This window comes from Carassius carassius, chromosome 49 (assembly GCF_963082965.1).
Source record: "Carassius carassius chromosome 49, fCarCar2.1, whole genome shotgun sequence".
Lineage (NCBI taxonomy): Eukaryota > Metazoa > Chordata > Actinopteri > Cypriniformes > Cyprinidae > Carassius > Carassius carassius.
Window position 1 is genome coordinate 10,400,323 of NC_081803.1, and position 13,922 is coordinate 10,414,244.

The window sequence follows — 13,922 nt, forward strand, 5'->3', positions numbered from 1 at the left end:
ATTTGGGAGGCTCTTATTTTGTAATTACACATCAGACTGTCCTGAAACGATGCAGCTGACATTGTGGCAAGGTGTACTCTCAATATGAGGTGAAAGTGGTCTGTGCAATCTATAACTTTTATTTTTATAGATTTTTGAATGTAGAGATGCAGCAGCTTATTTATGATATTGGGGAGGCTCTTATTTTGTAATTCCAAATCAGACTGTCCTGAAACGATGCAGCTGACATTGTGGCAAGGTGTACTCTCAATCTGCAGTGAAAGTGGCCTGTGCAATCTATAACTTTTTTTAATATACATTTTTGAAAGCAGATGCAGCATCTTATTTTTGAGATTTGGGAGGCTCCTATTTTGTAATTCCGCATCAGACTGTCCTGAAACGATGCAGCTGACATTTTGGCAAGGTGTACTCTCAATCTGAGGTGAAAGTCGTCTGTGCAATCAATAACTTTTATTTTTATAGATTTTTGAAAGTAGAGATGCAGCAGCTTGTTTATGAGATTTGGGAGGCTCTTATTTTGTAATTACACATCAGACAGTTCTGAAACGATGCAGCTGACATTGTGGTAAGGTGTACTCTTAATCTGAGGTGAAAGTGGTCTGTGCAATCTATAACTTTTATTTTTTATAGATTTTTGAATGTAGAGATGCAGCATCTCATTTATGAGACTTGGGGGGCTCTTATTCTGTAATTACACATCAGATAGTCCTGAAACGACGCAGCTGACATTGTGGTAAGGTGTACTCTCAATTTGAGGTGAAAGTGGTCTGTGCAATCTATAACTTTTATTTTTATAGATTTTTGAAAGTAGAGATGCAGCAGCTTGTTTATGAGATTTGGGAGGCTCTTATTTTGTAATTCCAAATCAGACTGTCCTGAAACGATGCAGCTGACATTGTGGCAAGGTGTACTCTCAATCTGAGGTGAAAGTGGTCTGTGCAATCTATAACTTTTATTTTTATAGATTTTTGAAAGTAGAGATGCAGCAGCTTGTTTATGAGATTTGGGAGGCTCTTATTTTGTAATTCCAAATCAGACTGTCCTGAAACGATGCAGCTGACATTGTGGCAAGGTGTACTCTCAATTTGAGGTGAAAGTGGTCTGTGCAATCTATAACTTTTATTTTTATAGATTTTTGAAAGTAGAGATGCAGCAGCTTGTTTATGAGATTTGGGAGGCTCTTATTTTGTAATTCCAAATCAGACTGTCCTGAAACGATGCAGCTGACATTGTGGCAAGGTGAACTGTCAATCTGAGGTGAAAGTGGCCTGTGCAATCTATAACTTTTTTTAATATACATTTTTGAAAGCAGAAATGCAGCATCTTATTTTTGAGATTTGGGAGGCTCCTATTTTGTAATTCCGCTTTAGACTGTTCTGAAACGATGCAGCTGACATTTTGGCAAGGTGCACTCTCAATCTGAGGTGAAAGTCCTCTGTGCAATCAATAACTTTTATTTTTATAGATTTTTAAAAGGAGAGATGCAGCATCTCATTTATGATATTTGGGGGGGCTCTTATTCTGTAATTACACATCAGACAGTCCTGAAACGATGCAGCTGACATTGTGGTAAGGTGTACTCTCAATCTGAGGTGAAAGTGGTCTGTGCAATCTATAACTTTTATTTTTATAGATTTTTGAAGGTAGAGATGCAGCAGTATGAAGATAAAATTATGCCATAATGAATTGCAAGCGCAAGGTAAAATTTGTGAAAGTGTAAATAAGATTGCAAGCGTAAATCAAATTTGCATGCGCAAGATAAGATTTGTAAAGGTGTAAGTCGACTTTCAAGTGTAAGAAAAAAATATTTGCAGCATTTTAGTGTTATTCGTAAGTGTAATTCATGTATTGTGAAACTGCAGCTTCATGCTAACGCAAAATAATAAGGATCTGCATTCTTCTGACTTCCATTTTTCCGCGTGTACACTTTTGGCACTGTTTCAGCGCACAGATGCGGCCAAAAGTACTGCAGGTCTGTGAACATCAATTTGCAAGCGAAAGCAACAGAGTCAAGAACTGCAAAACAGATTAATTGCGTAAAATCAAACTTTGTTTAAAAAATAAACTGCTGCAAACGTCTAAATTACTTGTTGGGTGCGTAGGATAAACGCTCCCGAAATAACCTGGTTTGCACAGTTCGTCTTTCTGCGCTTACAGTTTTGGCACGATTCTATCACTGACTTAGCTTTGCAAGCGTGAAAGAGGAGGGCGGGTCCACCTTCTTCATGTAGCCAATCAAATGAGCTTCTTGCTGACTCTCGATTTACTCTTATCTGATTGGTTCAATTATCGCGCCAGTCACCAGAAGAGAAACAAACTCCTTCGTGAGTGACTTTCTGACTTGGCTCAGCATCTTCCTCGCCGCCGTTATGGTACTTTTAACGCACACACAAATATATAATAATAAACAATTGTTGTAGGCCTATATTTAAATAATTTATAAGTTGTGTAGGATACTATTAAGCCGACTTCCGCCTCCCGTGTGTTAATACTGCATACTATGACATTCTCGGTGTTAAGAAAAACAGATTCGGCTGGTTTGGCATTTTCATTGAAAGGATGTATATGTTAAGCATCAGCTCAAAGGTCTAAGCATATTATATGGTGTATATCATATAATCTGCTTAGAGCTTTGAGCTGATATCCAAATCTATAATTTAAACACAGTGTGTGTCCATTGCTCATTTATTCTACTAACGTTATTCTTTCTGCAGCAGATTGAGCTAGTTCTCAGTATATCATGCAGTGCTCATCCCAACAATCCCAAAGCAATATTCCCTATCAAAGTATGCATTGTTAGTTGTTTAGATCCTGCTGTTATGATTATGTGTGAGGTAATAAGAAAGGCAGGTTGAGTACTGAAGCTCATTTGATTGGCTACATGAAGAAGGTGGACCCGCCCTCCTCTTTCACGCTTGCAAAGCTAAGTCAGTGATAGAATCGTGCCAAAACTGTAAGCGCAGAAAGACGAACTGTGCAAACCAGGTTATTTCGGGAGCGTTTATCCTACGCACCCAACAAGTAATTTAGACGTTTGCAGCAGTTTATTTTTTAAACAAAGTTTGATTTTACGCAATTAATCTGTTTTGCAGTTCTTGACTCTGTTGCTTTCGCTTGCAAATTGATGTTCACAGACCTGCAGTACTTTTGGCCGCATCTGTGCGCTGAAACAGTGCCAAAAGTGTACACGCGGAAAAATGGAAGTCAGAAGAATGCAGATCCTTATTATTTTGCGTTAGCATGAAGCTGCAGTTTCACAATACATGAATTACACTTACGAATAACACTAAAATGCTGCAAATATTTTTTTCTTACACTTGAAAGTCGACTTACACCTTTACAAATCTTATCTTGCGCATGCAAATTTGATTTACGCTTGCAATCTTATTTACACTTTCACAAATTTTACCTTGCGCTTGCAATTCATTATGGCATAATTTTATCTTCATACAGCAGCTTGTTTATGAGATTTGGGAGGCTCTTATTTTGTAATTACACATCAGAATGTCCTGAAACGATGCAGCTGACATTGTGGCAAGGTGTACTCTCAATCTGAGGTGAAAGTGGTCTGTGCAAACTATAACTTTTATTTTTATAGATTTTTGAAAGTAGATGCAGCAGCTTATTTATGAGATTTGGGAGGCTCTTATTTTGTAGTTACACATCAGACTGTCCTGAAACGATGCAGCTGAGATTGTGGTAAGGTGTACTCGCAATCTGAGGTGAAAGTGGTCTGTGCAATCTATAACTTTTATTTTTATAGATTTTTGAAAGTAGAGATGCAGCAGCTTATTTATGAGATTTGGAAGGCTCTTATTTTGTAATTACACATCAGACTGTCCTGAAACGATGCAGCTGAGATTGTGGTAAGGTGTACTCGCAATCTGAGGTGGTCTGTGCAATCTATAACTTTTATTTTTATAGATTTTTGAAAGTAGAGATGCAGCAGCATGCAGCTGACACTGTACTTTCTGTCTGAGGTGGAACCAGTCTGTGCATTGTAGAACTTTTATTTTTATAGCTTTTCGAATGGAGAGATACAGCAAGCATATATTATTGTTCTTATTTTGTAATATGAGTATTAGAGGTTTTTTATTTTGGTATTCAGCATCAGACAGTAACGGACTGTGTGTTGGGAAAAAAAGTAGCGTTCGCTGGAAGAGCACTGCATTCAGATCAGTTCTCTGACGTAATACGCAGTTTATACGGGACTCTAGAAATAACGTGGCGGCTAGATTGACCGTGCTTTTCTACTTGGCGGCTGGCTTGACCGCAGTGAATTCTCTGTCAGGCTGAACGTCACATCAATCGTCACAACATGGTAAAGTCATTTATATATATTTTTAAGAGCTTCTTAAAAATAAATATTGATGCACACAATCCACTCATTAGAACACAACAAGAGCAAAATGCAGGTGTTTGTTGAGCCGTGCAAAACGAAATTTTATTTGACATCGAGGGAAAAAAGTCACATGACAGCCGCGTTTCGGGGCGAGATCGGATAAATAAATACACATTTCATTCACACTGCCAAGCTAAACCAACATATGTTATTATTACCGGATCGGATCTCATTAATAAATTATGTCTCTGGCCAAAGAACTGAGAGAAAGACGAGAGAGAAATGAGCGCTTCATCAGCAGCCCATTTGACAGCGTGATACAGCTTTATGAAAAAAAGTCACGACAGCCTTTTAAATTAAAACAGTGCAGCGAATCAACACAAAACAATTAGAAGAATATATTATAGATATAAAAATGAGTGCTTGTGTGATCTTTTTGTCTTAGGTGAAAATAACATTCATCTCTCCAGCTTCAGAGGACAGTGATTCTGGCTTTTCGTCGGTAGATCGGACAAATCAAGTACACGATTATTTCAAAATTCATAATAGCTTGGCGAATATAAACGAAAACAGCCACGTGAACATAAACTGTTGAGAAATAAATTGAAAATGGGTATTAATGCTGGATTCAATATTAAAACCCCTTTACTTGCAAACATCGCCGACGGCCCCAGTTTATTATTGTTTCACTTTTACAGCACGTTAAACATCACTCTCTTACTTGATCTGGACAAACTGTGCATCAATTGAAAGTTTAAAGACTCAAGCTTCGATATTTGACCAATGTTTTGATAAAACATTGTTGCAGTGACAGATATTTAGTAATTTATGTCAGGAGTGCAAAATAATAAATCCGTATTATGCCACATTTTGAATAGAAATTCACCACTCATTCATATTCAGTCACGTCTGCAGCGGTTTATTTGTGTTCACATAGACTCACTGAACAGCGTCAATAAGGATTTATAGACCAAAAATGCATATCCGCGGAGATATATGGATATATTTACTGATGTTTACTTCATATTTCTTCAGACAGAATAGTAATTTATATTCATTTTCCACTGATTTACGCGATCTGATGATAAACAGCCTCTCCCAGCGATCTGTGTGTGTTTGCAGTGCTGTGAGCTCGTGCTGTGTGTCAGTCAGACTCCGATTGGTCCTTCCCCCATGTCAATCTTAGCATGTCATAACTGGACACCGCCACATCGTGTCACATGCTTCCTGTAAACTTCCTGGTTCATATCTTACCATAACACTGAAACACCTCTGTACACACGAAATTTCCGAATAATAAACCCGCGATTACGATAGTAAAACTTGGTATGAGATTTTCTTGAGATCTGGGGCGTTTTTATATAAAAAAATCGAAAATGTACATCGGAAATGCTAACTTGTGCAGCGATGAAAAAGGCTACAAATAGCACGACCAAATTCCACCCCTGATCGCTAAATGAAGTTATTACAAAAACTCGATCGGGGTTTAAAGTGAGTTTTTAGTAAAAGTGTACTAATAATTTAATAAATTTTCTTATGTAGCTTGATGCTAACGTTAGCTCTAATGCTAATAATAGCAGGTGCATTTGTTCATAATGCATTTCTGTCACAATCATTTTTATAGTAAGACTTTTGATAAATAAGGGCTAAATGCATACTGAGACTAAGTGAGATAGCAGTTTAGTGGATTGTAAAGCTTGAAATAACCACAACAAAGGCTGATAAAGGTGTAATAAAAGCAAAATAATAATGATAAAAGAATAATGCGGATAATGTGTCATACCTGGCGGAGGTTCGAAAGACCCATTCGGTGAGAACAATATAATTATGAAATGGGGAGTTTTTAAAGCCAACACACATACAGAGAGCACAGGAATGTTAACATGTGAGATCTTACAGAGATGACAAGTGCCATAAATCAATCTGATTAGCCTTCTCTAAAAACACACATGACATGGCCTTAGAGAATATTTCATAAAATTCACAGTTTTACAGATTAGATTATGAAATTTTCATATGAAGCTTTGGTTGACTTGTGGCTTTAGCTACACTGTGTTGCTAAACTCATATCCTACATCAACAATTTTTTTAATACATTTAAAAAATATGTTTTTAATATTTTTGTTTTTATGTTTGAGCTTATATATCTCTATTATCATAACAGTCTGAGTGATTCTGATTCCTGAACAGTAAACTTTGAAGTGTCAGCTTTGTGGACAAATGTTGATTATGTATCTAGTCAGAAAGAATCATGAGCAAAAACATTTTTATTTTGGGTATGTCATTTCTGTCTCCATGCCAAAAATGGGGGGTGACTGGTAAGGGGAGACTGCATTTACCAGCTGCTTTTAGTAAATTAGATTTTAATGGGAAATGAAGGCCACATTGCTTATGTTGTCCACACGATGGCGCCACAGGATAAATACTAAATACTTCAAGATATATTCAGAGACAAAGCAGTTGGTAAATGAAATCACTTTAATATTCAAATCGAGTATCATGATCAACTTCCAATTTATTTCTCAACAGTTTATGTTCAATAGCCAATTCTGTCGAAACTATTGTCATAGCCTAGGCTTTTTATTAGAACAGAAGACAGCAAGGGTCCATAGAAAATTGCTTGGTGAATAGAAACAAAAACAACCATGTGTACTTAAACCTTTGATATATAAATCGGAAGTTGATAATGATACCGGATTTGAATATTAAATTAACTTTATTTATCAGCGGAGCACAGGATTCTGCCTTAGTTTCACTTTTAAATCGGTTAAAAATACAAATGAATACATAAATTGCCTCTTTTCAAGTAAATTATGAGTCCATCTGTGAGTACTATTAAATACACAATATGAAAATAGATAACTAATATAGTGTCCCCTCTTTAATTTTTCAGTAATGTGTGATAACTTGAGAAATATGTTGTCAGTACTATTAAAATAAGATCAAATTGAATGGTATTTAGGAGATTATAGTTGTTGCATTATTACTATATTGGGCCTTATTGAAATTTATTTAAAAAAAAAGAATATTTATACATTTTTTATTTATGCACATAAATAAATTAGAAATATTACATGAGTTTGAATTAGTTTAAATTGATTAGAAATAGTTCATAGAAGCAAAGTTTGATTGAGTCTAATGGGATTTGGAGCTTGGCTCATCTGAACATTCTGTCAATTAAAGTCTATGGGATTTTTATGATTTTTAATATTTATTTTTATGAAAACCGTAAGTCCAATCAGTTAGAAAAGATATAGCACACCTCATCTGTTCAAAGACTTGAAAATGTTTCATTTATGTGCATAAATAAAAAAAGAATAAATATTCATAATTTTTTATAAACTTTCATTAAACCCAATATAGTAATTATGCAAAAACGATCATCTCCTAAATACCATAAATTTTGATCATATTTTAATAGTATTGCCAATATATTTATCAAGTTATCACAAATTACTGAAAAAGTGAAGAAGGGACACTATGATTGTTATCTATTTTCATGTTGTGCATATAATAGTACTCACAAAAGGACTCATAATTTACTTGAAAAGATACACGTCCATTGTGCAACTGCATCATCTATACAAACCATTGTGCTTGGACCCCTTATGATCACCTTGATTTAAACCGCATTGTTTCAGTTATCTTGTGTGTCGTTGCCCACAACGCGACGGTGACAGGACTGTGAAATAGCAAACATGAAAAAAAATAGGCATGACTTATTTCGCATCCAGCTAGACAACTCTGTCATAGCTGTTATCATAGCCTAGGCTTTTTATTAGAAAAGAAAACATCAAGGGACCATGGAAAACGACAGGTGTATTTTGCAGGTGTATTTTGTTTTTGTTTTTTTGCAGCGGGGCAGCTCAAGAATGTTGGGCACACAAGTACTGTGGCCCTTTTGCCCCATGGCCAAGCCAACATCAAAGTTAGTTCACTAACTTTTAATTCTAGTTATGGTTGATATCTCTGCAGCACTATAACTTGACATTTTTTTAATGACATCATCGCCCTTATTTGTCCTCATACTTTTGATGCGTGTAGGTAATTTTTTGAATAGTTTTAGCTCAATTTTTGCACATGGCACCTTTAAGCAAATGAAAGATTCATTTAGATTTGATTGATGGTTTACAGTTTAATGCATTGTTCAAATTTCGTTGTACAACACCTTTGCAATATCTCAAAAGACCATTATTGATAAAAAAAAACAATAAAGCATTTCTTGTTTCTTGGTCCATCAAGCGCGAAGCAGGCTGCTGTCAGACAGAGATCAACACACACCTCCTGATTCTAATTTTGAACAAATACTAGAACAAACTGAGAGAAACAGCTGTCAGCTGTCCTTGGGAATGTTGTATAATGCTGGCAGCCCAGATGAGTGGTTGCATTCAGAATCTGACAAGAGAAAGGCGCACAGACAGAATGTACCATTAGCTGGAAAAATCAGTAGTAACTAGTAACAAGCATATTTGATTGAATAAGAAAACAACAGGAAAGTTTGCTGTGGATACTGGTCAGGACAATGTTTATCCACACTATGCATGCACAAAGAAATGTAAAGAGTTCTGTGTTTTCACCAGTAGATTCATTTTACTAAATGTAATCATGCCAAATTTATCCTGGCACACACTTTTTCTTAGAATTTGAGACCATGAGCTGCTACTTAAAATACCTTAATATATAAGCAATTTATGCATGCAATATATACTAGTGTTTAAAAGTTTTTTTTAAGAAATTAATAATTAAATTCAGTAAGAGCGCATTAAATTGATTGAAAGTCACTAAAGATTTATAATGTTACAATTTTTTTTTAATGCTGTTCATTTGAACCGTTTATTCGTTGAAGATTACTCAAATGAATAATGTAAAACTGATAATAAGACATGTTTCTTTAGCACCAAATCAGCACATTAGAATGATTTCTGAAGGATCATGTGACAAAATGCAGCTTTGACCGCACAGGAGTAGATTCCTTTTTAAGTAGAAAACAGTTATTTTGAATTGTGACAATAGTTCACAATATTACTGTTTTATTGTATTTTTAACCAAACAAATACAGCTGTGTTGAGCATAAGAATCTACTTTTATAAAAAAAAATATTACCTACATCAAACCTTTGAATGGAAGTGGCATTTGGCTTGTTGTGTCATGCTTTTCTCAGTTGTTTTTACCTTTTTTTCTCCGTCTCCATCTGCACTGGAAGGTCAGGAGCGGTTCGGGAACATGACAAGGGTTTATTACCGGGAGGCCATGGGGGCGTTCATTGTTTTTGATGTTACCAGACCCACCACGTTTGAGGCTGTCTCCAAATGGAAGGAGGATCTGGACTCAAAATTAATACTTTCAAATGGCCAGAGTATAGCCATAGTGCTCTTGGCCAATAAGTCAGACCAAAATAGAGACTTTCTGTCTAACAACAGCCTGAAGATGGACCAATACTGCAAGGAGAATGGATTTGTGGGCTGGTTTGAGACATCTGCTAAGGTAAAGCATGACATTTATAATATATTTAGATGATATTTAGATATACAGCAGTCTAACAAATATTTCTTGACAGAACTTGTATTGTCAGAGGCTTTAGTGCTTGATTAAAGCTTCTGATTGAAGGTTATTTATATTTACATGCTAATTAGACTTGTTTCTCACATGCAGAAACAGTTGCTGAGGGAAACATTGGAACATTGGGGCCATCTCATTAAATCCAATAGAGATGTTTCAAAGGGATTTATTATTTATTTATTTCAGGACCTCTGTCCATTCATCCTTATTGAAGAGCCCAATCAGTCTTAAATTAACCTCCATCTAGTAGGATTTTCATGGGATTTAATAATTCATTACTGTTCCCAGGTCAGGTTCAATGGCAGATATTATCAAACACAATCCTTATCCTGAATGATCAAGGCCCGGTTCCCCAAAACGTTCTTATCGCTAAGTAGTTCTTAACTTATTCCTTAACCTCTCTCTTAACCTTATGGCACGGTTCCCGACACGTTTGTACGCTGAGTATATCTTCTGTAAGTCACACTTTCGTAAGGTTGGTCTGGACCATTCGTAGCTCTCTCTTAGCGTTATTTGAGCTCATGACGCTACTGTACAGCAGTCTTTAGAAACCAGCGCAGCGAAGTACAAGTCAAACTATGGTATGATGACAATTTTGTGGCTCAACAATGATTTTCTGTTATTTTTTAAGACTCATAATAAATTATGTTTGCAATGGATACAGGCCTATTTATGAAGTTGACTTTATGTGGTATCAGAACTAATATGGTGGTAATTAGCCTAGGCTTTTTCGTAATGTAATTAAAGCGAATTGGCAATCATTTTTTTGATAATTAAAATCTGGCAAACAATATGGCTCTAAATGGCTAAGATCTATAAATGGGTAATCCTGGTGGTGTCCAGAAAGCGACCAACTATGGCAGCGATCCAACGTGTTCTTGTATTGAATCAAAGACGGACCCGGACGCGGAGCCGTTTAGCCCATGTCAATTTTTTTATTCGGCAAAACCTAAGCCCTTTTGACATTTTGCCTGACGTGGCTATATTAAAAAAAAAATCGCCTCCGAAGACAGCTCATTATGGAGCTGTTGGACCTTCCCAGACCTGTGCTGGCCAGGCTAAAGCAGCGGAATTCTGCTTTAAGCCCTGAAGCCCAGCGCTACTTTTTTTTTTTTCTTTTCTTTTTTGCTACAGAGAGATTCGTCGAGGTCGTGGGAGAGGGCTACAGCCTAATCAAGACCACAGTGTGGAGGTGCGTCCAGTTCCTCTGACGAGAGGCTTTGTGCCCTTTTTTTACGTTGCTTCCCCAGCATATTCTGTATCTAACTCTCTCTCTCTCTCTCTCTATCTCTCTGTTCATTGTAGATAGGTTGCTTTTTATTAAAAACATAAACCAATTGCAATCAATACCGCATTAAACAGAAGTAACTGCAGCTGCTTGCCAATCCATTACCATTAATATACAAGTGTATTATATAATTTTTATGAGTCGTTAAACCCATGTCAAGAAGCGGCACAAGTCGCACAAACGGTATAAGGAGGGTGGATGATTAGCGAGGGATTCACAACATATCGTGTGAACATATTACTGACCATTTGATAATTTAATCTATAGTCTATATTTACTGATAACGTAAACTATGTTAAAATAAATGTTACTGTAATAATTTGATGAATGTTTCATTTGCATAGAACGTGTTGTCTTTCTTAACGCTGTATTGCACCTTCGCGTGAAGTGGAAAATCGATTCATGAGCAATCGATGCCAACTAATTCAGCATTTTCACTCGGGACAGCGCTCTTGTAACGTCGGACGTAAGAGGCAGCGTGCTAAGAAGCTTCCTAAGGGACACTTCGGGGAACACACTTAGGAACATAAATAACTTTGGTAAGATATATCTTTCGAGGTCTTCTTAGCGCGCTAAGAGTGAACGTTATCGGGGAACCGGGCCCAAACCAAACATCTGGAAATCTGAAACCTGGTCATCTAAAAATGTTTCATGCATGTTCTGTCTCTCTAAATTTTAGGAAAACATCAACATTAATGAAGCTGCCAACTTCCTTGTGAAACACATAATTGCCAGCGAGAATGATATCTTGAAATCAGTGGTTCCAGATACCATTTCTCCTCAGCTCAACTCAGATAAAGAACTGGGCCCGGTTCACCGATAACGTTCACTCTTAGCGCGCTAAGAAGACATCGAAAGATATATCTTACCAAAGTTGTTGATGTTTCTAAGTGTGTTCCCCGAAGTTTCCCTTAGGAAGCTTCTTAGCACGCTGCCTCTTACGTCCGACGTTACAAGAGCGCTGTCCAAAGTCAGGGTGCTGAAGTAGTTGGCATCGATTGCTCATGAATCGATTTTCCACTTTACTCGAAGGTGCATTACAGCGTTAAGAAAGACAACACGTTCTATGCAAATGAAACATTCCTCAAATTATTACAGTAACATTTATTTTAACATAGTTTAAGTTATCAGTAAAATATAGACTATAAATTAAATTATCAAAGGGTCAGTAATGTTCACACGATATGTTGTGACGGTAAGACAAACCGGGTATCCCTCGCTAATCATCCATCCCGTTGTGCCACTTGTGCCGCTTCTTGACATTGGTTTAACGACTTATAAAAATTATATAATACACTTTTATATTAATGGAAAGGTACTTTACAATTAGAATTGATTGGCAAGCAGCTGCAGTTACTTCTGTTTAATGCGGTATTGATTGCAATTGGTTTATGTTTTTAATAAAAAGCAACCTATCTACAATGAACAGAGAGATAGAGAGAGAGAAAGAGTTAGATACAAAATATGCTGGGGAAGCAACGTAAAAAAGGGCATCAAGCCTCTCGTCAGAGGAACTTGAAGTGTTGCTGGTCCTTGCCACCAGGTAAGATATCACACCCCTATGGTCCACTATAACCTGCACATTTATGGCCGCGTCTTCCTTTCGCGATAAGTAGCCTACGCCTGATCATTCACTGATGGATTGGCGATAGGGATGAGTGCCATCCACCAGGATGCAATCACCGGCATGGCGCAGAAGGGCGTTGGTGACAGTGTGGACGCACTTCCACACAGAGGTCTTGATTAGGCTGTAGCCCTCTCCCACGACCTCGATGAAGCTCTCTGTAGCAAAAAAAAAAAAAAAAAAGGAAAAAAAAAAAAAGTAGCGCTGGGCTTCAGGGCTTAAAGCAGAATTCCGCTGCTTTAGCCTGGCCAGCGCAGGTCTGGGAAGGTCCAGCAGCTCCAGAATGAGTTGTCTTGGGAGGGGATTTTTTTTAATATAGCCACGTCAGGCAAAATGTCAAAAGGGCTTAGAGGAACACTCCGACTTTTTGGGACTTTAGCTTATTCACAGTATCACCCAGAGTTAGATAAGTCCATACATACCTTTTTCATTTCTGTGTGTTCTGTAAGTGTTATTTGACGCACCCACCTCTAGCCTAGCTTAGCACAAAGACTGGATGTAAATGGATACTGGTAGCATAGTAATCCCAATAAGTGACAAAATAATGCAAACATTTTCCTATTTACATGTTGTGATCTGTATAGTCACAGCGTGTACAAATAACAAGGCTATATGAGACAGAGACCATTTTTAATCGTATAAATACTGGGAACTATATTCTCACTAGGCGTAGGAGCACAGCTAACGTTACTTGGGCGGAGTGGCAACTTGGGCGGAGTGATTAGCGCTGCACACGAGACGCCCTGTTGATAGTTCCGTAAACAAAACAAATGTGACTAACTAGCTAGACGTGACTTGTGATCATGGCTGACTTTGAGGAATTGTCAGACTCAGAGGAATTTTACTGTGTATCAAACCAAGATCCAGAACCATATAGTTTTGAGCCAGAATACACAGACGAGGAGTTACAAACTTTGGAAGCTGTAAGACGAAGGGAGAATCAGAACGAACATGGACTGGTGGTGTAAATGTGGAACATGACAACCTATGCCGACAGAAACCGAGTGCCTTTGTTGTAATGAATTGGACCGGGTATTACCATCAATGTCAAGGCTTGATGACAATCAAAATATTTGCGTCAATACCACGGAAGATTTCTCTGCCCTAAT

At 37.2% G+C, this 13,922-nt stretch overlaps 1 protein-coding gene across 1 annotated transcript in view; it reads left to right on the top strand.

The window, feature by feature from the left end:
• LOC132132353 (ras-related protein Rab-38-like) overlaps positions 1 to 12,012 on the top strand; it is a 32,431-nt gene extending 20,419 nt beyond the window's left edge. Inside the window, exons 2-3 of the mRNA XM_059544729.1 lie at positions 9,546 to 9,826; positions 11,869 to 12,012. Of these exons, the coding sequence (XP_059400712.1) occupies positions 9,546 to 9,826; positions 11,869 to 12,012 (425 nt within the window). The remainder of the gene's footprint in view (positions 1 to 9,545; positions 9,827 to 11,868) is intronic.
• Positions 12,013 to 13,922: the final 1,910 nt, after the last annotated feature.